Here is a 26,749-nt window from a genome sequence, read left to right as displayed (position 1 = left end):
CAGCAGTTTTGTCATTGTCAGAACAGAAGATATGTACCCTCTGTGTCATATTTATCTATGATTATTTCATATGTCATTTTGATGCTATTATAAACGGTAGTTTTAAAATTTGAATTTTACCTGTTTATTGCTAATACACAGAAATAAATTTATTTTTGTAAATTGATCTTTTATCCTAAAACCTTGTTGAACTCACATTATTTTTAGTAACTTTTTTTCTATAGATCCAAGCAGACTTTTTTAAAAAGACAATCAGGTTATAAATGAATAAACAGGTTTTTTTCCTTTGCGATGTGGCTACCTTCTATGTCTTCTTCCTGCCTAGTGTTGAATCAGTTCAGTCGCTCAGTCATTTCTGACTCTTCGTGACCCCATGAACTGCGGCATGCTAGGCCTCCCTGTCCATCACCAACTCCCAGAGTCCACCCAAACCCATGTCCATTGAGTCAGTGATGCCATCCAACCATCTCATCCTCTGTCGTCCCCTTCTCCTCCTGCCCTCAATCTTTCTCAGCACCAGGATCTTTTCCAGTGAGTCGACTCTCTGCATCATGGCCAAAGTATTAGAGCTTCAGCATCAGTCCTTCCCATGAATATTAAGAGTTGATTTCCTTTAGGATTGATTGGTTTGATCTCCTATCCACAGGAGTCTCAAGAGTCTTCTCCAACACCACAATTCAATTAAAAAACACCAACTCTTCAGCCCTCAGCCTTCTTCATGGTCCAACTCTCACATCCATACGTGACTACTGGAAAAATCATAGCTTTGACTATATGGACCTTGTTGGCAAAGTAATATCTCTGTTTTTTAATACATTATGTCAGAGCTTTTCTTCCAAGGAGCAGTTTTCATTTAATTTCATGGCTGCAGACCGTCTGCAGTGATTTTGGAGACCAAGAAAATAAAATCTGTCACTGCTTCCACTTATTCTCTTCTATTTGCCATGAAGTGCTGGAGCTAGATGCTATGATCTTCATTTTTTGAATGTTGAATTTTAAGCCAGCCTTTTCACTTTTTTTCCTCTTTCACCCTCATCAAGATGCTCTTTAGTTCCTCTTCCCTTTCTGCCTTTAGACTGATGTTATTTGCATATTTGAAGCTTATGACATTTCTCCTGGCACTCTTAATTCCAGCTTGTGATTCAACCAGGTAGCATTTCACATGATGTACTCTGCATATAAGTTAAATAAGTAGGGGGATAATATATAGCCTTGACATACTCCTTTCCCAATTTTGAACCAGTCCATTGTTCCATGTCTGGTTCTAACTATTGCTGCTTCACCCACATACAGGTTTCTCAGGAAACAGGTAACGTGGTCTGGTATTCCAGTCTCTCTAAGAATTTTGCACAGTTTGTAGTGGTCCACACAGTCAAAGGCTTTTGCATAGTCAATGAAGGAAAAATAGATGTTTTCCTGGAATTCCTTTGCTTTCTCCATGATCCAATGAATGTTGGCAATTTGTTCTCTGGTTTGTCTGCCTCTTCAAAATCCAGTTTGTACATCTGGAATTTCATGGTTCATGTACTGCTGAATCCTAGTTTGAAAGATTTTGAGCATAACCTTGCTAGCCTGGGAAATGAGTGAAATTGTATTGTAATTTGAACACTGTTAGGCATTGCCCTTCTTTGAGATTAGGATGAAAACTGACCTTTTCCAGTCCTATGGCCACTGCTGAGTTTTCCAAATTTGCTGACGTATGTCAGCATCATCTTTTAGCTTTTTAAATTTTAATATTTCAGTTGGAATTCTGTCACCTCCACTAGCTTTGTTTGTAGTAATGCTTCCTAAGGCTCAGATGTCTTCACATTCCAGGATGTCTGGCTCTAGGTAAGTGACCATACCATCAGGGTTATTCGAGTCATTAAGACCTTTTTTGTTAAGTCTTAACTTACCTGCGTAAGTTGGATGTTAGATTTTGTTAAATGCCCTTCCTGCATCAACTGAAATGATTTTATACTTCTTTTTTGTTAATACGGTGAATTACATTGGTTTTCAGATGTTAATCTTGCTTTCCTGAGATAAACCCCAGTTAGTAATGATATATTATCCTTTTTATTGTTATGTTTTGGTAATGTCTTTGTCTGGGTTCGGTAATAGTTTAATACTCAAAGAATGAATTGAGAACTATTGTCTTAATTTTTCTGAAAGAATCTTTACTGTTATTTCTTCATTAAGTGTTTTGTGGAATTTACCAGGAAAACTATCTAGGCCTGGAGTTTCCTTTGTAGGAAGATTTATTTTTTAAATTACAAATTCAACTCCAAGATTTTTTAAAATTACAAATTCAACTTCTTAAGTAAATACATGTCTTTCTAGGTTATACATTTCATTCTGAGGGAGCTTTGCTATTTTGTGTGTAGAATATGCAGTGTCATCTCTCTCATTTCTGCAGTTGGTAATTTGTGACTTCTTTATTTCTGGTCAGTCTAACTACAGGCATTCCTTGGAGATATTTCAGGTTTGGTTCCAGACCACTGTGATAAAGCAAGTCACACAAAGTTTTTAGCTTCCCAGTGTATATAAAATTTATGTTTATATAATACTGTAGTCTGTTAAGTGTGTATTAGCATTATGTTTTAAAAAATGTTCATATCTTAATCAAACCTTATTTTACTGCTAAAAAATGGTATCATCTGAGCCTTCAGTAAGTCACAGTAGTAACATCAAAGGTCAATGATTACAGATCACCAGACAAATCTAATAATAATGGAAAAATTGGAAATATTGAGAGAATTATGAAAATGTGACACAGATGCATGAAATGAGCAAATGCTGTTGGAAAAATGGCACTGACTAAATTGTTTGACATAGGGTTGCCATAAACCTTCTATTTGTAAAAAGAAAAAAACAAACAAACAGTATCTGCAAAGCACAATAAAGTGAAGTACAATAATGAGGTATGCCTGTAACTATTATGGATTTTGTTGATCTTTTCGTAGAACCAGCAATTGGCTTCACTGGTTCTCTCTGTTATTTTTCTGTTTCCCATTTCATTGATTTCAGCTCTGGTCTGGTTTGTGTCTAGTATTTTTGCCTTAAGCATCTTTGCCACAATCATTTTTGCCTCATAACTAATTGACCATAAGGCACTCTTGTCATAAAACATGAAATAATGAAAAATAAAATGTGTGTAGTAGACTCATGACAGTACAATGCAAATAACTAATTTATGTTGTGAGCTGTCCCTAAGCACTTGCTTGCATTCTTTTGCTCATTATATTCATATGTATATATATATTTGTTGATTTGTCCCCTTGTTTGTCATCACACTTTTTCTTTTTTCACTAAAATTTCTTCCTTCATTAAGAGAGATGTGAGTTGCCAAACAATAGGATGCATGTTTGTTGTACCTGACATTTATATTATATTGTGAAAGCCTCTGAACTGTTGCTTGTTCTTGGTATATTGTCACATGTCTGTTGGCAGACATTCCAAATTTCTAGGGGAAATGTGGTTTCAACTCTTTACCTTTGAGATCCTCAGTCTCTTTCTCCTCCAATGTAGTGTGTCTCAAAGTAGGAAACAACTCTTGGGGCAAATCAGCATCAACTGTCAGCTGGACAGGGTCATCATTAACAGTTGCTGATGTGTTAGAAAAGCTTAACACATCTCAACCAGTTGGAACAAAACAGCCAAACCAAAAACTGTCAACCAATTATATTATCTTTGTCGCAGAGTTGCCTTATGACGAGTTAGTTATGTAGCAAAAATGTTTACAACAAAAATGCTTACAGCAAACATACCTGGAACTAGTCTATTACATCCTTTCTTCTTATGATTTTGAATTTAATTTGCTCTTAATTTTCTAGTTTCCTAAGACAGACTATTTGCTCATTGATTTGATAACTTTTCCTAATAGAGAAATTTAGCACTTTAATTTTCTAAGTACTACTTTTGCTGCCTGTCCCCAAATTTTGGTATGTTTATTTGGTATTTTTATTTTAAATTAGTTCAGAATATTTTCTGATTTCACTATCACTTCCTTTTTATGGGTTATTTAGAGGTGCATTATTTAGTTTCCAGGTATTTGGGATTTCTCAGATACATTTGTTTTTAATTTCTAATTTAACTGTGTATCATAAGAGAAAATGGGGCCTCCCTGATGGCTCACTACTAAAGAATCTGCCTGCCAATGCGGGAGACATATTTTCAGTTCCTAGGTCAGGAGGATCCCCTGGAGAAGGAAATGGCAACCCACTCTAGTATTCTTGCCTAGGATAATCCCATGGACAGAGGAACCTGGTGGACTACAGTCCATGGAGTCACAAAAGAGTCAGACACAACTTAGCAACTAAACAGCAAGAGGAAATAGTTTGTATGACTTAAATCATTTTTAATTTATTAAGAATTATTTTATGGCCCAGAAAGTGGTCTGTCTTGAGAGATGTTCTGTGTAAAACTGAAAAGAAAGTGTATTCTACTTTTTGGGGTGGGATGTTCTACACATGCCAATTAAGTCCAAGTCATTGGTAGTGTTGTTCAAGTGTTCTATATCCTTATTCACTGATGACATAACCATCCAATCCATCTACCATCCTACACTCAAGTCTGGCATCTTGGTATTTTCTCTGTTCCTTCCTTTCTCTTGCCCTACTCCATACCGCTTTAGTCATCAGATGCTCCTCAGTTTATCCTCTGACTAGCCCTCAGTGCATTTCTTCCTCTGTCCATCTCTGTCACTCTCTACTCTCCAATCAGCTGTTGCCTGACATCTGAGATCACCTTCTAACCAGTCTTGTCACTTCCAGAATTTGTCTTCCTGTTCCCTTCCCCCCACAGCAAAGTTCAAATGCAATTACATAATCCCTTGTTAAAATCTTCCTGTGTCTTCCTTCGACCATGCTGATCCACATTTCTCAGTTGGAATGGAAGTGTTTGTGAACCTGAGGATCCATGTTCAGTTCTGGCCTGCTTCTCTGATCTCATCTTTCTTGGTGGCCCACGTGTTGTGTGCCCTCTGTCCCTACAGGGCACCCCTTCCTGCCACTGCTTCAGCTCACTAGGAGCCGCCTTTGTGAAGGCTTTCAGGTCCCATCTACCTTTGTTCTCTTAGCTCTGTTTCCAGCTGATTTGTACAGAATTCCCTCTGTACAAATTCCCTCTTGGTTTGGTTGCAATAATAATGATAACAATAGCACTAGTGACTAATGGTCATTATACCATCTTTTTTAATGTAAAAGTTAGAGTTCTAAGCATACTTTACATATATTAACACATACAGTGTGAACAAAAATTCTGTAAAATTAATACTGTTGTTTTCCCCATTTTATACATGAGTGAACTGAGACACTGTGAGGTTCAATAGCCCTACGGTAGGTCTTGCAGTTTTTTTCTTGGGTAGCCAAGTGTAATGCACTGGGTGAAGGGAACTGCTGTGAACAGGCCTTCAGTGCAGTTGTGAGGTGAGGAGGGACGGGAAATATTCTATAGTCCTATGATTAGATCTCATTTTTTAGTGAGCTTTTGCTCTGGATGATAAACTTCACAAATGTGTGTGTGCATGTGCGTGCATACATATTCATAAGGTTTGTTTATCCCTGCTAAGGTGGAACAGAATGACTATAGAGGACTGGAGTTGAGTATTTTTCTTCCCCAGGTCACCTAGGCTCTGATAATACCCTAGCAGGTTGTATGCTGGTTGACTAGTTTCCTCTGAGGGCAGGCATCGTTTAGAGGGGAATGCCTCTTGCCCTCCCTCTGCATGAAGCCAAGAGGAATTTTTCTCCCATAATTCTGTGGAAATCTCGCTGAGCTTCCTAAAGTAAGTTTTAAAATATGATGCGGTTATCCCAGTGACCTGGCTCCTCGAGGTTTTTTTAACTCTTAGGGTTGTCAACAGTGAGCCACCAGCAATTTGTCAAATGTGCTCAGTCTCTCAGTTGTGTCCAACTCTTTTTGTGTCTCCATGAACTACACAGCCCAGCAGGCTTCTCTGTCAATGGAATTTCCCAGGTAAGAATATTGGAGTGGGTTGCCACTGGCTACTTCAGGTTTTCTTCCCAACCCAGGGATCAAGCCTGCATCTCTTGTGTAGGGAAGTGGATTCTCTACCACTGAGGCACCTGGGAAGCCCAAATTTATCATCTACAGTGCAGGTTTTTCTGCCCTGGCACTGGATCTTGCAGTAGTTTCTGCTGGTGAGTCTCTCCTGTAAGCGTTGACTTCTTGCATTTGTTTGTCTGTCCTTCTAGTGTTGGGGACCAAGGCTTGTCCTTTGTCCTCCCCTCTCAAGGATTCAAGAAGAGTTGTTTATTTTTTAGCCCATTCAGCTTCTTTTTTTGTTAGGATGGAGGGACACACTGGAAGGCCCAGAGTTCTCTTACTAAATTGCACTACCTTCTGTTCTCTGTAGATGATAAGGCATTATTGTCATCTCCTTTCAGCAGCCTGGAAACATTAAGTGTTTCTAGTATGATGGTATAATGGCTTTGGAAACTCTCAGGAGAAATGAGAACCACTGGATGACAAAATGTGTGTGTTTATCTGCTGAGGGGAGGACATATGATAGTAATGAGAAAGGCTAATGTCTAGAACAGAAGAAAACAATTAGCCCCTTTAGTTCAGTTCAGCAAGTGTGTATTGAGCTAATACACAATAGTCAGTAATAGTCTGGGTTGAGCCCAGGCATGAATACATTGTATAGAATCCCAGATAAATTTAATATGAACCACTGACCAGATGATCTAATTGGTAAGATTCTATGGTAGTTAGGGTATTATCCCTAGTGAACTATTGGGTCATTTATAGTAAGCTAACTTACCTAAGACTAGCTATAAAATATGGTATTAAAATGAACTCAAGTGTTTTGACTCTGACAGTTACCAAATGAAGGGTGTAATTTCAAAGAATTTGTGTACTATGAAAATATACTTGCCACAAACCTTCATACTAACTTTACATAATAGTTTTTCTGATTCAGAAGGCACTTCAGATCTTGCAATGCCTTAAGACTGTCATTATAAAATCAGCTTTTGTTTTATAGGCTATACATGTGAGAGGTACTGTAGGACACTGGCCTGAACTGTATACTTACTCGGTGGCATGAATCTAGAGTAACATTTTTTTTTAATTTCTGAAAAAAACTCTTTCCTCCTGTTGGGTCTAAGAGATGAATGGTTTCTAACCCTGTGTCCTTCGTGATCTATATAATGATCAAAACTCAGAATAAGGTGAGGTAGATGGTTTCCATTTTTAAGTTTTTGTGAATTAAATCATTTTGTTATAAATATGTCTAGAGTTAAACCTTGAGGATATTAATCTATAATCTCTATTGGGATGTTACATTGGCTTTGCATTTGAATTCCCAAAATGTTTTTTGTTTTTTTTTTTTACTAGTTAAGTGCTTTGGCTTATTTGGAAATCTTCAAGAAATTATGCTTTCTAAACTGTCTTTTCATCTTTTTTTTTTTCAAGTGAGTTACTTCACTCATTAGTGTAGAAAGTTGGATTTTATTGTAGACTGTCATGTTTTCTACATACTCTATGTCCAAAGAATACAAATTATCCTCCACTATCTATCAGGAACTTTTTGTTTGAATAGCTATTAGTCTAGTCTGTATTATTATTATAACAACAGTAATTTCTAGTGCTATTGAAGTGAGTGGGCTATCGGCATTTTCATTATAACTTCTTTCAAACAATGAGTTGCCATTGAGCTATAAAAATGTTCTCCATTCAGTCTTTGCATTGAAGGGATTAATTTTCACAGCATTTCTTTTTTGTTGTTGTTTTTTTCTCTTTTTCTTTCCTTGAAAGTTCTATAAAATTATCTTCAAGTGAAATGAATATAAAATAGGAAGTTGGTCATGAAGGGTATGTTCTCTAGTGCAGGTGTAAGGCACAGTTTTTACTGAGTGAAACATATGGAACAATCCTGATCATGGCATTGGGCTGACGATAAACTTGTTGCAGTATGTGATAATAAAGGCTTAATAACTGAGCACATCCTTCAGGGTGAAAGAGATTTTTCATATTGGGAACTTTATTTTCCCAGGAAAGATACAAATTGTACTTATCAGAGAGGGCAAGAGGGAGAAATAGGCAAATAAAAGTCCTGCCATGCCATCTATGGTATCCATTACAATACAGTGCTTTTTATGTGTTTCTTCTTAGGATTCTCGTTGTCTCTTAAGCTTTATTCTGTGTCCTATATCATAGGCTTTTATTTGCTTCATTGTCATTTATGAATACCCAAGTGTTCCACAGGGAGAATTTTGTAAGCTAATTGGAACCAAAAGGCAATTATAAGCAGCAGAACTGTAATCAGAGTGCCAAAAATATGTATTTTTATCCACAATGAAAGTTAAATAACCTAGAAAATAGTTGTGATACTTCACACTTACAAATCTTGTACATGATCTTTATTCTAAGGAGTGAAAATGTTTTTACACGCATTCTGATTAATTCACGGAAATCTGCATAAAGAAGGTAAATTTTAACTGTGGTTTTTAAAGGGCCAAACTCATTATCCATTTACAGGATGGCATTTGCAGAATTAAAAGTAGACTCTCTTCCAGACTTCTGGTCTGCTACTTCACTTCTATTTGTTAGACCATCCTTTGTTTTAGGAGAGTCCCTTGTAATTTTTAACACCTTTAAGGAAAACACATTTTCTAAAGGCAGTTTAGTTCTGTTTTGGTAGAACAAGCAGGAAACAAAACACTGCTCTATGTAGCTTTTGCTTTTTAAGCTGTTTTAGCTCTTTGCCTCAAAGGAAAGAATAAAAAGTCAGAAAATGAGTTGAGCTTTGGGAAATTCTAGAGAGGAGGAAGTATTTCTGCTCAGACTGAGGCTGGAGGCAAGGAGCCTGGAGTGGGATTGGCTATGGGTGTTAAATGCCACTTTACCCCTCTCTGAGCCCTCAAGATAGAGTGGTAGTGACTGCAGCACGCTGACCCTGGTCTTAGCTTACCTTGACCCTTGTCTTAGTTTACCTTGTCAAGAAATTTTGCTTCCCACATGGTTGCTATATTGAGTGTTCAAACATATAACGATCCAGGCGATATTTTTTCACAAGTTCATTTTTCTCTTGTTCTAACATGAACTCCGGGAGTTGGTGATGGACAGGGAGGCCTGGCGTGCTGTGATTCATGGGGTCGCAAAGAGTCGGACATGACTGAGTGAGTGAACTGAACTGAACTGAACCTGAAAAAAAAAAAATGAAGAGTTCAGTTAAAGGGATCTTTTTCATAGAAGACATGCTTTCTCAAACCTTCGGTCATATTTTACCTTCTGCCTGAAATTTCTACCCCCATTCTCTTAGATAATATTTCATTACCATAAGTACTCAATTTGGTGGGTCACCTTCTCTGAACCAAAAGGGCTTCTTCTATCTTGTAACTCATCATACTATATCCTAGTGGTTTATTTATCCTTTTCCCTGCCCAGATAGATCTCTCCCAGAAAGATAAGAACCATGGTTTTCATATTGTCATCTCTAGGGCCTCAAATAAGAGGTACTCAGTCCATGGGTTTAGAATGAATAACTGTTTGGAGCTCTTATTCCCATAGTGCATATGTTATTAACTTAAATTACACTTTATACTGTTATTTGAAAAATATTCGTTCATCTTTTCAGATTTAAATTTATCTTTGTTCTCTCAGAATAGTCATAAAACTATTTAACCTTGTGTCCTCAAATTTTTTACCTAAATAATGGGAATGTTAATACTTTAAGTGACTTATAAGGATACTGCTACTGTAAAAAATCACAGTAACTTGAAAGAAAACTGAAAAGGAGAAAAAGTACATTTCTGTATAATTGTTAGTGATTCTGAAAGATATGCTTCATTTTTCAGAAGTGAAAAAATGCTTATCAGTTTGGTTTTGAAAAAACTTCAAAAATTTCATCTTCCCCGTATTTAATATGAAAAGTCCTCCTAATACACACAGGTTCATAGAAGACCACTCTGCTTTCCCAATTTTGATACCCAAAATTTGAAATTCTTTTAATTAGATATTAAATATTTAGCTTCATAATTAGACAAAAGCACAAATCATAAATTCTGCAGGAGATAGCTAATATAAACAGTATAAAATCATAAGCCCTTTCTTCACAGCAGGTTTGGACCAGGAAGACCTTGGAAACCTCAAGGTGGAACTGTTGACCCTTTGTTCTTTATTTTTGTAAATTAATTTAATTGGAGGCTAATTACTTTACAATATTGTAGTGGTTTCTGCCATACATTCACATGAATCAGCCATAGGTCCCCCATCCCATCCCTCGGGGTCATCCCAGTGTATCAGCCTTGTCTCATGCATCGAACCTGGACTGGCAATCTGTTTCATATATGGTAATAAACATGTTTCAGTGCTATTCTCTCAGATCATCCCACCCTCGCCTTCTCCCACAGAGTCCAAAAGTCTTTTCTTTACATCTGTGTCTCTTTTGCTATCTCATGTATAGGATCATCGTTACCATCTTTATAAATTCCATATATATGCATTCATATACCGTATTGGTGTTTTTCTTTCTTACTTCACTCTGTATAATAGGCTCCAGTCTCATCCACCTCAATAGAACTGATTCAAATGCATTCTTTTTAATAGCTGAGTAATATTCCATTGTGTATATGTACCACAGCTTTCTTATCCATTCATCTGCCAATGGACATCTAGGTTGCTTCCATGTCCTGGCTATTGTAAACAGTGCTGCGATGAACATTTGGGCACATGTATCTCTTTCAATTCTGGTTTCCTCAGTGTGTATGCCCAGCAGTGGGACTGCTGGGCCGTATGCCAGTTCTATTTCCAGTTTTTTAAGGAATTGCACACTGTTCTCCATAGACCTTTTGTTCTTAAGCCATCTGTCTTGTAACATAGAACCTGACCCAGACACCCTCTGAGGTCTGAAGAAGGGAGGTAAGTGAAGTGGAGTTAGTGGATCTTTCTTCCCAGCATCTCTGCCTGTCAGATCATGTCAAAAGATTATTTTCCTTTTCCCTTAATTAGAAGGAGACTTTCTGATTCCTTCAAGACCACACAAGATTATTAACTATAATAGAATTTTCTAAAACTATGCATTTTTTTCTCCTGATCCAAAATTGAAATGTCAGGCTGGATCATAGTCAGAGGCAAATAGAACACAAAATAAGTATTTTTAAAGAGAGTCAAATCTCTTTGTTAAGAATAGCTGAATCCTAATATCAAAAGACTCATTGCTTTGGTATTATGAACCAGAGAGTAAACATCTCTGGGAACTGCTTTCCTGAGGTCAGATTCCTTCTCGAGGGCATTTCTTTGTGGAATCTGGAACTTGGTTTAAAGATGGCAGTGATACCTTGTTAGGCAGTACTGAAGCAGTTTCAGCATGCTCCGCAGGTGACCTTGGCTTTGCTTCTCCACTGCCTCTTATCACTTGCTCATCCCTTGTGTAAAACCAGGAGAAACCAAGGCAGAAGTGAAATTATGATGTGGGGATTGGAAGTTGTGTGATGAGTAGAGGCTGATTTGGTATAAATATATCCTGTAATTATGAGACCCTTATTTTGACAGGTGTTTACCTCAAAATATTGAGTTAAATCAGGGTCCCTAATTACAGGAAAGTAGAAAAAGGCAGAGTGGGACTTAACAAAACAAGGGAGGCCCGGGAGAGATGATTATAGAAGATAACAGATATTGGTAAAGAGCTGTAGAACATTTTCCCTGGGTGACTGCCAACTGGCTTTGATTGAATAGATCATAAACTAAGTTTGCAGGAATGTTTCCAAGTGTACAGACTGTATTGTGGGAACTGGCAAACCTCCTGACAAAGTGGGTGAGGTTCTAATTGTTAACTCTCAAGATGGGCATTTTTGGTTAAGAATTCTTATTGGTTCTTTTCCCATGGTTTCCAGTATAACCTACATTTGGTACAGGGCACAATATCGGTTATAATGTAACTAGATAAGGACTCTACTGTCTAAGGAGAAGTTCCAACGGTGAAGTATCACTGCTGCTTTTCCATAGAGAGAATAACATTATTAAGGAAAAGGTCTGAGGAAATCTGTTTTTTACATTATTTTACCGTCAAAGAAACTATGCTCTGTCATAATTACTACAAGTTTGTGTCAATAATAGAATACCTTTAGTGGGCCATCAATCTGCAACTGATTTGATACTGTGAGGGGTTTCCATAGAATGAGCATGCCCTTGAGGCTATGGGCCATTTATCAAATTATAACATATATTGAACTTTAATTATTCATTGTAATCTGAATAAAGGAATGTTATTCCTCACGAGTCAATCCTATATACCCTAGAAAAGAGAGGATTTCAAACTGAGTCAGAATGAAAATCATTAAGGACCTGAACTGTATGTCCTCCTGTTAGATAAATAAGTTCAGTTCAGTCGCTCAGTCATGTCCGACTCCTTGTGACCCCATGGACTGCAGCACACCAGGCCTCCCTGTCCATTGAATCGAGGATGCCATGCAGACATCTCATCCTCTCTCATCCCCTTCTCCTCCTGCCCTCAGTCTTTCCCAGCATCAGGGTCTTTTCAAATGAGTCAGTTCTTCACATCAGGTGGCCAAAGTATTGGAGTTTCAGCTTCAGCATCAGTCCTTCCAACGAATAGTCAGGACTGATTTCCTTTAGGATGGACTGGTTGGATCTCCTTGCTGTCCAAGGGACTCTCAGGAGTCTTCTCCAGCACCACAGTTCAAAAGCATCAATTATTCAGTGCTCAGCTTTTTTCATAGTCCAAGTCTCATATCCTTACATGACTACTGGAAAAACCATAGTTTTGACTAGACGGACCTTTGTTGGCAAAGTAATGTCTCTGCTTTTTAATATGCTGTCTAGGTTGGTCATAACTTTTCTTCCAAGGAGCAAGCGTCTTTTAATTTCATGGCTGCAGTCACCATCTGCAATGATTTTAGAGCCACCAAAAATCAAGTCTCTCACTGTTTCCATTGTTTCCCGATCTATTTCCCATGAAGTGATGGGACCAGATGCCATGATCTCAAGTTTTCTGAATGTTGAGTTTTAGGCCAACTTTTTCACTCTCCTCTTTCATTTTTATCAAGAGGCTTTTTAGTTCCTCTTCACTTTCTGCCATAAGGGTGGTGTCATCTGCATATCTGAGGTTACTGATATTTCTCCTGGCAATCTTGATTCCAGCTTGTGCTTCATCCAGCCCAACATTTCTCATGATGTACTCTGCATATAAGTTAAATAAGTAGGGTGACAATACACAGCCTTGACGTACTCTTTCCCAATTTTGAACCAGCCTGTTGTTTGTTCCATATACAGTTCTAACTGTTGCTTCTTGACCTGCATACATATTTCTCAGGAGGCAGGTCAGGTGGTCTGGTATTCCCACCTCTTGCATTTTCCAAGTTCTTTTGTGATCCACACAGTCAAAGGCTTTGGCATAGTCAATGAAGCAGAAATAGATGTTTTTCTGAAACTCTCTTGCTTTCTCCATGATCCAGCGGATGTTGGCAATTTGATCTCGGGTTCCTCTGCCTTTTCTAAATCTAGCTTGAACATCTGAAGTTCACAGTTCATGTACTGTTGAAGCCTGGCTTTGAGAATTTTGAGCATTACTTTGCTAGCGTGTGAGATGAGTGCAATTGTGCAGTAGTTTAAGCATTCTTTGGCATTGCCTTTCTTTGAGACTGGAATGAAAATGGAAAACTTGGTGATTACTTAAAATCACAAAAGAAGTATTCTGAGTAATAGCACCATACAGATTATATGCTCATGACAGCATTAGGCATCTTTAAAGAAATACTATTTTACAATGAACAGAATTAGTGCTTTAATGAAAAGTATACTGGCTTCTTAAATAAGGACAACTCATTTATAAGTATAAATAAGTACACCAGATTAAATTACTGACACAGTATCCCTAATTAAGAATTTGTGGGTCAGATATCTCTTGGTAACACCAATTGACTGGAAAACTGCAGGGATTTGGGAAAAGTGATCATATAAATTAAAATGTGTGGTAGTAAAAATGACCTCAGAAATCCGTGGGTCAAAGTCTGTCATTTTACAGGTGAGAATATTGAAGCCAAGAATGAGTACATGACTTACCAAAGATCTGAAAGCCAGGAAGAGAACACTGGGCTCTTGACTCTCTATACATGTCAAATTATTCAGTTCAGTTCAGTCGCTCAGTCGTGTCCGACTCTCCATGACCCCATGAATCACAGCACGCCAGGCCTCCCTGTCTACCATAAATGTTTTATATTTCTGTTCCAAAATTCTACAAAACGCTATAGAAATAACCAAATCAGAAGCTAGTTAAGATACAACCTGAATGGGATCCTTGAGACAGTAGCCATATTATTCATATCTAATCTCCGGGTGATGGAAAGGGAGGCCTGGCGTGCTGTGATTCATGGGGTCGCGGAGAGTCGGACACGACTGAGCGACTGAACTGAATCTCCGGGTAACTAGCATCGTATAAATATTAAGAATGCAATATACTTTTCATTAAAGTATTAATTCTGTTCATTGTAAAACAGTATTTCTTTAAAGGTGCCTAATGCTGTCATGAGCATGTAATCTATATGGTGCTATTACTCAGAATACTTCTTTTGTGATTTTAATTTTAAGTAATCACCAAGGATAGGAAAACATTCATCAGTTATCTGTTAGGATTAGAAAAACAAATTTCTATATTTTGGACCTTGCTAATGCTGATTTATTTGGGAGGCTATGTGGCCCCTCCCAAATAGGATTTCTTCCAAGATGTGGTAGAATCCTGTTTTTCTTTTCAGATTTTGTATTGAGTAACTACTTGTGATTTTACTGACTTATATGCAGATCAGTTTTTGCTTGCTAATTTTTTTTTTCATCATTTATAATATTTTGATTCAGGATTGCACTGTGTAGGGTACCCAGTGAGACTTTGGGGGGAAACAAACAAACAAAAAAACCTCAAGATGCCCATAACTACAGAGTTCCCTTTCCTGCTGGCAGAATTCAGGAACATCAGAAAATAAATCTTTTGGATAACAAGAAAAATGCACTGCAGTCTCAAGTCTCATTCTGCTGTTATAGTCATTTCACATCTAATAAGTTAAGAAATACAGCTTATGGCTTTTTAGTGAATTTTTTCTTAGCATACATTTCACAACTTTTTTAAGTTTTTGACACTTTTGTCTGCCAAAATTTCAAAGAGATAGTAAACATAAGCAATTTTGTGTGCATTGGTAAAACCATCAAATATAAAAGAAGCTTTTGTCATATATTTTGATAACAATGCAATTATAAACTCTTACACATTGAGGATAAATTTAATTTCAAAGATCCTAGATCAAGATGCAAGGGTTTTTTAAGAGTTATTCAGAATTATAAGCCTATCACAGCCATTTACCTACAGATGAACTATGCCAGGAATGTGAATTTCGTACAGCCTTCTGAAAAACTTCATGTTTACTGTTTATCAGTTCAGTTCAGTCGCTCAGTCGTGTCCGACTCTTTGCGACCCCATGACTCACAGCACTCCAGGCCTCCCTGTCCATCACCAACTCCCGGAGTTCACCCAAACTCATGTCCACAGAGTCGGTGATGCCATCCAGCCATCTCATTCTCGGTCGTCCCCTTCTCCTCCTGCCCCCAACCCTTCCCAGCATCAGAGTCTTTTCCAGTGAGTCAACTCGTCGCATGAGGTGGCCAAAGTATTGCAGTTTCAGCTTTAGCATCAGTCCTTCCAATGAACACCCAGGATCGAATTGGACAAAAGTAAAAGACCCTGTTCTGACTGAGGACTTTTAAAAGCACCTGGTTTATAGTTTTGTTGTTCTATGTGTGTGCATGAATATTTTGGAATTCACATCATGATCATTCAGTATAATCATATGCAATTATGTTTGGCACATTTTCAAGGTGATCACTGGTAGGAAAATGTGTAACTTATCATACTCATCAAATAAGAAGCAATTAACAATGAAAAAAAATGTGTATAATTGCAAGAAAGCATTGAGATTAAGAACTGGATTCTCTGCAATGTAACTGTTTCCTGTTCAGGTAAAACAAATGAAAGTCTGTGTCACTTGTGGCTTAGCAAACTTGCATAAATATAAATAAGGAAGATAGGGTTATACACAGAACCAGGCATTTCTGTTTCAATGTGAATAGGTCAACTAAACAATGAAAATTTAAAAGTAAAAAGATTGAGATAAAAAAGCAATATTGTAGGGAAAAAAAGAAAGTTTTTTTTTTTTTTTTTAGCACTTACTAAGTGCTTACACAAACATTAGTTCTTTGAACCTTAGGACACCCTGGTGAGGCCTGTGTGGCAGAGCTTGTCATCATCCTTGTTTTATCACTGAGCCTTGCCTGCAGTTGGGCAGATTCATATAGCAGAACTGGGATGAGAATGAGCTCTTCTGATGCCACATCCCTGCTGTCTGATTCTGCACTGCTGTATATCTAACTGATAACACTGGTGTGGCAGCAGCTAGGATTAGAGATTGCTTCTTACCAAAGGCCAGCTTCAGACAGGTTCTTTGTCGTGGTCTTCTCTCCTTTTCTGGTCCTTTAGTTCCATCTCGGGTCCTCAAAAAAATGAAGGGGAAGGAAAAAAAAAATCCTGTCAGAATAATTCCCAAAATAGTGCTTGCTAAAGGGGAGCCTGGTGGGCTTCCGTCTATGGGGTCACACAGAGTCGGACACGACTGAAGTGACTTAGCAGCAGCAGCAGCAAAAGCTATCCGTCCAATCAATAAACTAATTTGTATATTCACCTCTATTCCCACCCTGTCCGTCTCTCCCCACCCCCACCAGACTGTGTATTTCTGACAGTGACTGGCCAGGGTGACAGTTGCTCTGGCCCTTATCCACGGTGATGAATTGCCTGGTAATCTCCACACCACCATCATGCATACGTTGAAAGTGCTTAGGGCATTGTAACTTGGGAGAAATTCCAATCTTTCATAAATAACCATTAATCTATCCCTTTTACGTTCAGCTTTCCAAATCTGTTTCAAATTGTTCAGTGCTATTTCCAGGAGTGCATTAAAGCTCCAATCCAGGTGGTATTAAGGGGATAAATGAGCCACAGGGAAAATACACTCTGTATTTTTCTTAAAGCAATTCTTTCTCCTTTGTACAAAGTTAGGAGCCAAGCAATTTACGATTAAGACTTCTGGAGGATATTCTCTATCATTTTCAGCCATTTTGACTATGAGTTTAAAAAATGCAATTTTAGCTCCGCCATCCTAGCATACATTAACACTTTTCTCCATAGAAGTAGATTGTAAATATCACTTCTACCAGCATTTCTAAGTAGTTTTAATTCATTATGATTCACTGTAGTTTCCTTTTGAAGTAAAATGTAAAAAACAGTTATAAGCGAAAGTCAGCTAGAAATAAATGTCTGAATATGCATTTATACGTGTGATCAGGCATATCAGAGAGAGTCATCAATTTTAGTTTTGATCCATTTTTATACAGAAGGCAATTTGTTTTTCAGGAAAAGGCATATTTTATGAATCTTAATTTAATATTGTTTTGTGTCTGCACCAATTTATTTAATGAAAGTTATAAAGGTGCCTCTTTTCTTACCATATACAGCCCATAGCCTATTTTCTCAGGTACTTTCCAAAGAGAACATTTCATTAGAATGGCCCAATGTGTACTGTTAGATTTACAAAAGTCCCATCACATAAATGCAGAGAATGCCCTGTAGAATAAATGCATATAAAGATAGCAGGGTTTGATACATCAGATGACATATAACTGTAAATGTTTTCAAGTTGACCTTGAAGATGTTAAGGGACTCAGCACAACAAATACCAGGCAGGAGATTAACTAGAAGACCACTCCCTATCTCTGGCATTTGTAATTGGCATAAAAGGAATGACAAGTCAATTATCTGACCCAGAATAAAATGCCTGCACAGGAAAAGGAGGAGGAAATTCAGCTACATGTCTCTTATCAAGGTTAGTAAAAATTTCATAAGTAGATCATCACATAAAGTGCACAAAATCAATGGCTTTGAAAATGGTTGATTTCATAGCTATAGTCCCCAGTTCCAGCCATGCGTAGGGGATTGGCAGCTGCTCCACCCATTAATATTAATGAATTATCAATGTACAGCCCACATACAACCACCAGGGAACCAAAAATACCCCACCTACATACTATTTTTCAGTCTTCCAAATGTTTTAGGATGGCTACTCCCTTAATAAGTAGAGAATCGTTAAGTACAGTACGTATTATTTCATGTAGCTAAAACTGACATCTCATAGAAATTAGTGAGGAAATGTAACTTTATTCATCTGTTAAGGTGTGTTAAATTATCTCACTTCTTTTTCATTGAAGGGATGCCTGTGACCATTAAGGAAATGTAACCTGTACTGCTAGCACATTTCATTAAGAGAAAAATTCAGAATGACCTTAGTAGTCTGCTTAGTGAAAAATTCCTTCTCCAAGAAGATCTCCACTAGTGTTAAATGCACTGTAACAGAACAGCACTGTTTTTTCTAAATTCTGCATTCAATAGAGTAAGCTCTGTTCTTTTTCTGATCTCCTCTCTCATGGTGGTTCCTTCCTGCTTCTTAGTTCGATTGATTTCTGTAAGCTCTGAGTTCTTCCACAACATTCTTGCTCCTATGATTTTAAGTTTCCCCTCTGTATGACTGCCATCTAACTTTGTGTTATCCAGATGGATTACATAATCACCTCCTTGACTTTCCCCCCAGTCTTTAACTCCCATTGTCTACTCTTCCCGTATCTAATCCACAGGCAAGTCATGAACACTGCAGTTAAATGATATCGCTAGCACCTGTTACCCTTCCTGCAGGCCTGTCCTTTCTACGACACCATTTTTTTTAATGACATTCTCACCTACAAAGCCATGCCCATCTATAAGCCAGCTGCATATTGATGTCATATTAGTTATTCTAAAATATATAATCCCTTTACTGAGACCCTGTGGTCAGTGATAAATTTCAGATATCATAGTTAAGCTGGTTCCTTAGCTTTCTTTCTACTGTGCCCCTTTGTGAGTCTTATGATGCAGGGAGCAGCAGTGCAAAGCTCAGAAGTTAGAACATCTGAAATTGAATTCTGGTTCTGTCACTTGCTTCCTTCACCAGGGCTTCCCTGGTGGCTCAGACAGTAAAGCGTCTGCCTGCAATGCGGGAGACCTGGGTTTGATCCTAACCCACTCCAGTACTCTTGCCTGGAAAATTCCATGGACAGAGGAGCCTTGTAGGCTACAGTCCATGGGGTCGCAAAGAGTCGGACATGACTGAGCCACTTCACTTCTGTCACTTGCTAGCTCTGTGATCATGAGTAAATCATTTAACGCCTCTGTGTCATTTCTCTCACCTTTAAAATAGGGATAGTAGTTGGACCTACCATAAAGGAGTATTTTAAGAACTAAATGAAACAGATCAGTGTTTAGCATACAGTAGGGGTACAATAAGTGTTACTCATTATTAGACTCTACTTAAAGGGAACGATTTGCACTTCCCATGCACATGTTATAATTTCTTAGCCCCAGGCCTGTCTCATGGTGTATTTTGTTCTCAGAATATTCTCCATTTCCATCTCTGTTTGTTTAAACCTTGCATATTTTACATTCCTATGTCCCCTTTTCCATGTAGCTTTCAGGAAAACCCTGAATACTCAGTCTTTTGAATTTCCATAGCCTTTCCTGTACCTTTTTAACAGTATTTAGTCCTTTTATGTGTGTGTGTGTGTGTTAGTTGCTTAGTCGTGTCCGACTCTTTGCGACCCCATACATTGCAGCCCACCAGGCTCCTCTGTCCATGGGATTCTCCAGGCAAGAACACTGGAGTGGGTTGCCATTTCCTTCTCCAAAAGGAACTATAGAAAGAAAGAAAGTGAAGTTGCTCAGTCATGTCCAACTCTGCAACCCCATGGACTGTAGCCTACCAGGCTCCTCCATCCATGAAATTTTCCAGGCAAGAGTACTAGAATGGGTTGCCATTTCCTTCTCCAATTTAGCCCTTTCTACTTTGTATTATGTGTATACATAGTTTCTGAAAATATAGGGGAAAACAAAAACTGTCTTATGACTTTTTCTCATGGTCTAACCAAACATTTGATACTGTATTTGTTGACTGAATGAATAAATACTCCATGTGTTCACTTACCTTTTCCCTAATATGCAAGTGCAATTGCAGTTTGAGAACCTTGCCGAAACTAGTATCTTCTCTTTGCTTGGTTATGTAATTCATCTCCATCTTAATCCAACCCTTTCCTCTTCTCTTTTCTCCCCACACCGCTATCTATTCCCCTTTTTCTGCTCCACTTACCTTTTCTCCCTTCCACTCTCCTTCCCTATCTTCTCTTTCCTATTCATCTTCCTCCTCATCATTTAATTCTGGGTTCCTACTTTTTAAAATTTTCTCTACAAACTCATTGCCAAGATGTGTAAGAACAAAGGGATACTACTTCAAGAAGGAGATATTTTCTGATTGTTTTTTTGTTACTCTTCTTTGTCAAAATTAATAGAGCATGTAGCATCCGATTATAATGCAACTTACTCATATGAGGTACTGAGAAGCAAGAAACTGTTAAATAGCAAATAAAAAGAAGCCCAATATCTGGACAAGGAGAAATAATCTCACAAGAACTTTTTAATTACATGGTCTGATTATTGCAGTATGTTTTGAGTATAGTTTGTTTTTCTAGAAAATGGAAATAATTGTGTCGTGGGATTATTTTAAAGAGGAATTTAACTAGTGGCCTCCAAGAATAAATTCTTTTATTATTGTTAATTTCTCTTTCTTATTTACAATGCTATTTTGAATTACAATCCATTCCTCCAAAATCTTAACTGTCCTCTTGCCTCAATCAGTATCCTGTTTCTCCTGAATTTGAAAATCATCTAAAACATCATATCTGTTTCCATTTCAACATGTCTTGCAAGGTCTCATCCTGTTTGAGGAACATTCCCATGAGTTCTGTTAGGAATAGAAATACCAGTGAAATCTAATTCCTAATTAATTATGAGTAATTATTGAACAAAACCAGTGTGATCTGCTTGTATTTACAAATGTAAATTTGAAAGATACAGTATGCATATATTATCTCTATTGTAGGATTGAGGGGTGTGAAGCTAACAAAATAGAATGGTAGATTGGAAAGTCAAATTTGAATTCCTATTTTATAATCATGATCTGAAGCCACATATAAGGTTTAACAATTTTATTTTATTATTTTTAATGGTACCATATTTATTTATTTATTTAATTGGAGGCTAATTACTTTCCAATATTGTAGTGGGTTTTGCCATACATTCACATGAATCAGCCATGGGTATACGTGTGTTCCCCATCCTGACCCTCCCTCCCACCTCCCTCCCCATCCCATCCCTCAGGGTCATCCCAGTACACCAGCCCTGAGCACCCTGTCTCATGCATCGAACCTGGACTGGCGATCTATTTCACATATGATAATATACATGTTTCAGTGCTACTCTCTCAGATCATCCCACCCTCACCTTCTCCCACAGAGTCCAAAAGTCTTTCCTTTACATCTGTGTCTCTTTTGCTATCTCACATATAGGATCATCATTACCATCTTTATAAATTCCATATATATGCATTCATATACTGTATTGGTGTTTTTCTTTCTGACTTCCTTCACTCTGTGTAATAGGCTCTAGTCTCATCCACCTCATTAGAACTGATTCAAATGCATTCTTTTTAAGAGCTGAGTAATATTCCATTGTGTATACGTACCACAGCTTTCTTATCCATTCATCTACCAATGGACATCGAGGTTGCTTCCATGTCCTGGCTATTGTAAACAGTGCTGTGATGAATATTGGGGTACACGTGTCTCTTTCAATTCTGGTTTCCTCAGTGTGTATGCCCAGCAGTGGGATTGCTGGGCTGTATGCCAGTTCTCTTTCCAGTTTTTTAAGGAATCGCCACACTGTTCTCCATAGTGGCTGTACTAGTTTGCATTCCCACCAACAGTGTAAGAGGGTTCGTTTTTCTCTGCACCCTCTCCAGCATTTATTGTTTGTAGACTTTTTGATAGCAGCCATTCTGACCGGCGTGATATGGTACCTCATTGTGGTTTTGATTTGCATTTCTCTGATAATCAGTGATGATGAGCATCTTTTCGTGTGTTTGTTAGCCATCTGTATGTCTTCTTTGGACAAAGTCTGTTTAGTTCTTTGGCCCATTTTTTTATTGGGTCGCTTATTTTTCTGGAATTGTGCTGTACAAGCTGCTTTTATATTTTTGAGATTAATTCTTTGTCAGTTGCTTCGTTTGCTATTATTTTCTCCCATTCTGAAGGCTGTCTGTTCACCTTTCTTACAGTTTCCTTCGTTGTGCAAAAGTTTTTAAGTTTTATTAGGTCCAATTTGTTTATTTTTGCTTTTATTTCCATTACTCTGGGAGGTGGGTCATAGAGGATCCTGCTATGATTTATGTCAGAAAGTGTTTTGCCTGTGTTTTCCTCTAGGAGTTTTATAGTTTTTCATCTTAAATTTAGATCTTTAATCCATTTTGAGTTTATTTTTGTGTATGGTGTTAGAAAGTGTTCTAGTTTCATTCTTTTACAAGTGGTTGACCAGTTTTCCCAGCACCACATATTAAAGAGATTGTCTTTTCTCCATTGTATATGTTGCCTCCTTTGTCAAAGATAAGGTGTCCATAGGTGCGTAGATTTATCTCTGGTCTTTCTATTTTGTTCCATTGATCTATGTTTCTGTCTTTGTGCCAGTACCATACTGTCTTGTTGACTGTTGCTTTGTAGTATAGCCTGAAGTCAGGTAGGTTGATTCCTCCAGTTCCATTCTTCTTTCTCAAGATTGCTTTGGCTATTCGAGGTTTTTTGTATTTCCATACAAATTGTGAAATTATTTGTTCTAGTTCTCTGAAAAACACCGTTGGTAGCTTGATAGGGATTGCATTGAATATATAGATTGCTTTGGGTAGTATACTTATTTTCACTATATTGATTTTTCTGATCCATGAACATGGTATATTTCTCCATCTATTTGTGTCCTCTTTGATTTCTTTCATCAGTGCTTTATAGTTTTCTACATATGGGTCTTTTGTTTCTTTAGGTAGATTTATTCCTAAGTATTTTATTCTTTTCATTGCAATGGTGAATGGAATTGTTTCCTTAATTTCTCTTTCTGTTTTCTCATTGTTAGTGTATAGGAATGCAAGGGATTTCTGTGTGTTAATTTTATATCCTACAACTTTACTATATTCATTGATTACCTCTAGTAATTTTCTGGTGGAGTCTTTAGGGTTTTCTATGTAGAAGATCATGTCATCTGCAAACAGAGTTTTACTTCTTCTTTTCCAATCTGGACTCCTTTTATTCTTTTTCTTCTCTGATTGCTGTGGCTAAAATTTCCAAAGCTACGTTGAATAGTAGTGGTGAGAGTGGGCACCCTTGTCTTGTTCCTGACTTTAGGGGAAATGCTTTCAATTTTTCACCATTGAGGATAATGTTTGCTGTGGGTTTATCATATATGGCTTTTATTATGTTGAGGTATGTTGCTTCTAAGCCTGCTTTCTGGAGGGTTTTTTTTTTTTTATCATAAATGGATATTGAATTTTGTCAAAGGCTTTCTCTGCATCTATTGAGATAATCATATAGTTTTTATCTTTCAATTTGTTAATGTGGTGTATCACACTGATTGATTTGCAAATATTGAAGAATCCTTGCATCCCTGGGATAAAGCCCACTTGGTCATGATGTATGATCTTTTTAATATGTTGTTGGATTCTGTTTGCTAGTATTTTGTTAAGGATTTTTGCATCTATGTTAATCAGTGATATTGGCCTGTAGTTTTTTGTGTGTGTGTGGCATCTTTTCTGGTTTTGGTATTAAGGTGATGGTGGCCTCATAGAATGAGTTTGTAACTTTACCTTCCTCTGCAATTTTCTAGAAGAGCTTGTATAGGATAGGTGTTAGCTCTCCTCTAAATTTTTGGTGGAATTCAGCTATGAAGCTATCTGGTCCTGGGCTTTTGTTTGCTGGAAGATTTCTGATTACAGCTTCTATTTCCTTACTTGTGATGGGTCTGATAAGATTTTCTATTTCTTCCTGGTTCAGTTTTGGAAAGTTATACTTGTCTAAGAATTTGTCCATTTCTTCCAAGTTGTCCATTTTACTGGCATACAGTTGCTGATAGTAGTCTCTTATGATCCTTTGTATTTCTGTGTTGTCTGTTGTGATGTCTCCATTTTCATTTCTAATTTTGTTGATTTGATTCTTCTCCCTTTGTTTCTTGATGAGTCTGGCTAATAGTTTGTCTATCTTATTTATCTTCTCAAAGAACCAGCTTTTAGCTTTGTTAATTTTGGCTATGGTCTCCTTTGTTTCTTTTGCATTTATTTCTGCCCTAATTTTTAAGATTTCTTTCCTTCTACTAACCCTGGGGTGCTTCATTTCTTCTATTTCTAGTTGCTTTAGGTGTAGAATTAGGTTATTAGGTTTAACAATTTTTAAACCTTTCTAAAAAACAAAACAAAACCTTTCTGCTTATGTTTCCCTTCCTGAGCTATAGTAAGTTAATGCTAGGATTGGGTACAATGTGACAGTAATTCTGACGATTCTGACCAACAGCATCATGTATCTACCATTATGGGATTATCATTATGGTAAATTTGTTCTCAACATTGGCATTTTTTTTTTTTTCTAATTTAGGGTAGAAACTTAACATCTGGAGAGGTTGGATTTTTTCCGAGTGATGCTGTCAAGCCTTGCCCATGTGTAAGTATGAGTATTTTATTTCTTTCTACTTTATTTTTTGAAGCTGTAGTTAATTATGCAATAATATACAGAGGATATTGGTCTGGCCCTTAATTAACTTATATTTTCTTATTAATAATATTACATACCAAAATCATGACTCCATTATCAGAAAACATTTTTAAATATTAAGGGAATATATGCAAGAGGAAATTTTTTTTTTTTTACAAAATTAAAAATTTTACCAGGTTTTAGAATAAACTAAAGCTACCTATCAGATATATTGTACTAATTTCCTTTTTCCCTCTGAGGTAAGGATTAAAAGTGAAAGTCGCTCAGTCGTGTCCAAGTCTTTGCGACCCCCATGGACTACACCATCCATGTAATTCTCTAGGCTAGAATACTGGAGTGGGTAGCCTTTCCCTTCTCCAGGGGATCTTCCCAACCCAAGAACTGAACCAGGGTCTCCTGCATTGCAGGTGGACTCTTTACCAACTGAACTATCAGGGAAGCCGAGGTGAGGATCTAATCTATTTCCAGTCACTTTGAGTTACAGAGATACTGCACTTCAACTAGTGTGTTTGAAAGCATGCTAGAAAGCATGAATGTCCACAGATTCTCCAATCAAATATCTTACTATTATACATTTTTCTGTGCTTTAGTTTGTCATAGCTGTTTATTTAGTGTCATAATGATATTTTCTGAAAACATCAAACACATATTAGGCAAATACAAGAAGAGTGAATATTTACTCAAATATTATTATGAATGAATATCACATAAAATGTACTCCCTAATTCTTCATGAAATTTATAAATTTCTGTTTAGTATAATATTTAATCATCAGTATTTGATGTTTAGAGTAGATTTTTATATGAAACTTTAAGTTCTGAACTCTAAGTAAATGAACTTTTTTTTCCTGATACTAATATAATGAAGTTAATGGTTTGGAGGGAATAAAAATCTTGAACTATCTTGCTTGCCAAATTTTGGTCCTTCTGAGATTTCTAAACTGAACATTCTTTTTAATATTAATTAATTATGGGAATGTCTGCCATCCTTGACCTCAGATGTAATCTGAAGAATAATTTACTCCACTCATTCAAGATTAATTAAATTTCAAAAGCAAAATGAATATTAAAAAAGCTCTTGCTATTTCTATTGGCTCTATGATCCAATTTCATATATTATTTAGCCGGTTATATCTTGAAAAAATCACTGAAGCTTGATACCATTCATATAATTAGATAAGCAAAAATGATTGTTTAGCCAGTTTTCTGTCATTTATATGAACATCATTAAGGCTTCCTATGCTTAAAGAAATGATATTTATATGTAGGCATGTAGCCGAAAAAGATCTGGAAACCTAAAGATATCAACTGGGTTTCCCTGATAGCTCAGATGGAAAAGAATACGCCTGCAATGTGGGAGACCTGGGTTTGATCCCTGGGTTGGGAAGATCCCCTGGAAGAGGGCAGGGCAACCCACTCCATTATTCTTGCCAGGAGAATCCCCATGGACTAGAGCCCTGATGGACAACAGTCCATGGGGTTGCAAAGAGTCAGACACAACTGAGCAATTAAGCACAGCAAAGACATCAAATCAAAACTATTAAGCATTTCATGTCCCACATACTGTTTTCCTTCCACAGCTCCTTGAATATAGCATAGAATGAGCATTTGAAGTTTTATTTTAGGAATAGTCTAGCACAGAGTAGGTATTTAGCATATTTTTTTGTTGTATGAATGAGCAAAGGAGTGAAAAGACAAACAAAAGGCCCTAACTAAATGTAGGCAGTTATCAATGGCATATATTAATTGAATCAGCTTGTAGGATCATAGTGAATGGTATTTGGTGAACTGGTTACTGGAAAAAGAAATATGCTTAGGATTTTAAGCTGATAAAGAGTTGTAGGAACACATAATTATGAGTTGAATTACCAACTAAATATAATTGTTTTTATAGGTTAAAATTAATAAATAGCTATTAAAATTTTACTGCTTTACTTAATGAAAGTATAGATTCACTTGTTTGTTGTAGGTTAAATTAAGGTAAATATTTAGAAGGAGGGAAAACACAGGAAGAACATAAAAGAGACAGCTTT

General features: G+C 37.1%; 1 protein-coding gene across 3 annotated transcripts in view; it reads left to right on the top strand.

The window, feature by feature from the left end:
* VAV3 (vav guanine nucleotide exchange factor 3) overlaps window positions 1-26,749 on the top strand; it is a 457,960-nt gene that overhangs the window by 378,056 nt on the left and 53,155 nt on the right. For all 3 annotated transcript variants that reach the window (XM_055401823.2, XM_088835531.1, XM_088835532.1), the window contains one exon: window positions 24,601-24,666. In XM_055401823.2, the coding sequence (XP_055257798.1) occupies window positions 24,601-24,666 (66 nt within the window). The remainder of the gene's footprint in view (window positions 1-24,600; window positions 24,667-26,749) is intronic.

Source organism: Moschus berezovskii, chromosome 4 (assembly GCF_049115385.1).
Source record: "Moschus berezovskii isolate FMDL1 chromosome 4, NW_MosBer_1.0, whole genome shotgun sequence".
NCBI lineage: Eukaryota > Metazoa > Chordata > Mammalia > Artiodactyla > Moschidae > Moschus > Moschus berezovskii.
This window is presented reverse-complemented; position numbering and strand designations above follow the sequence as displayed.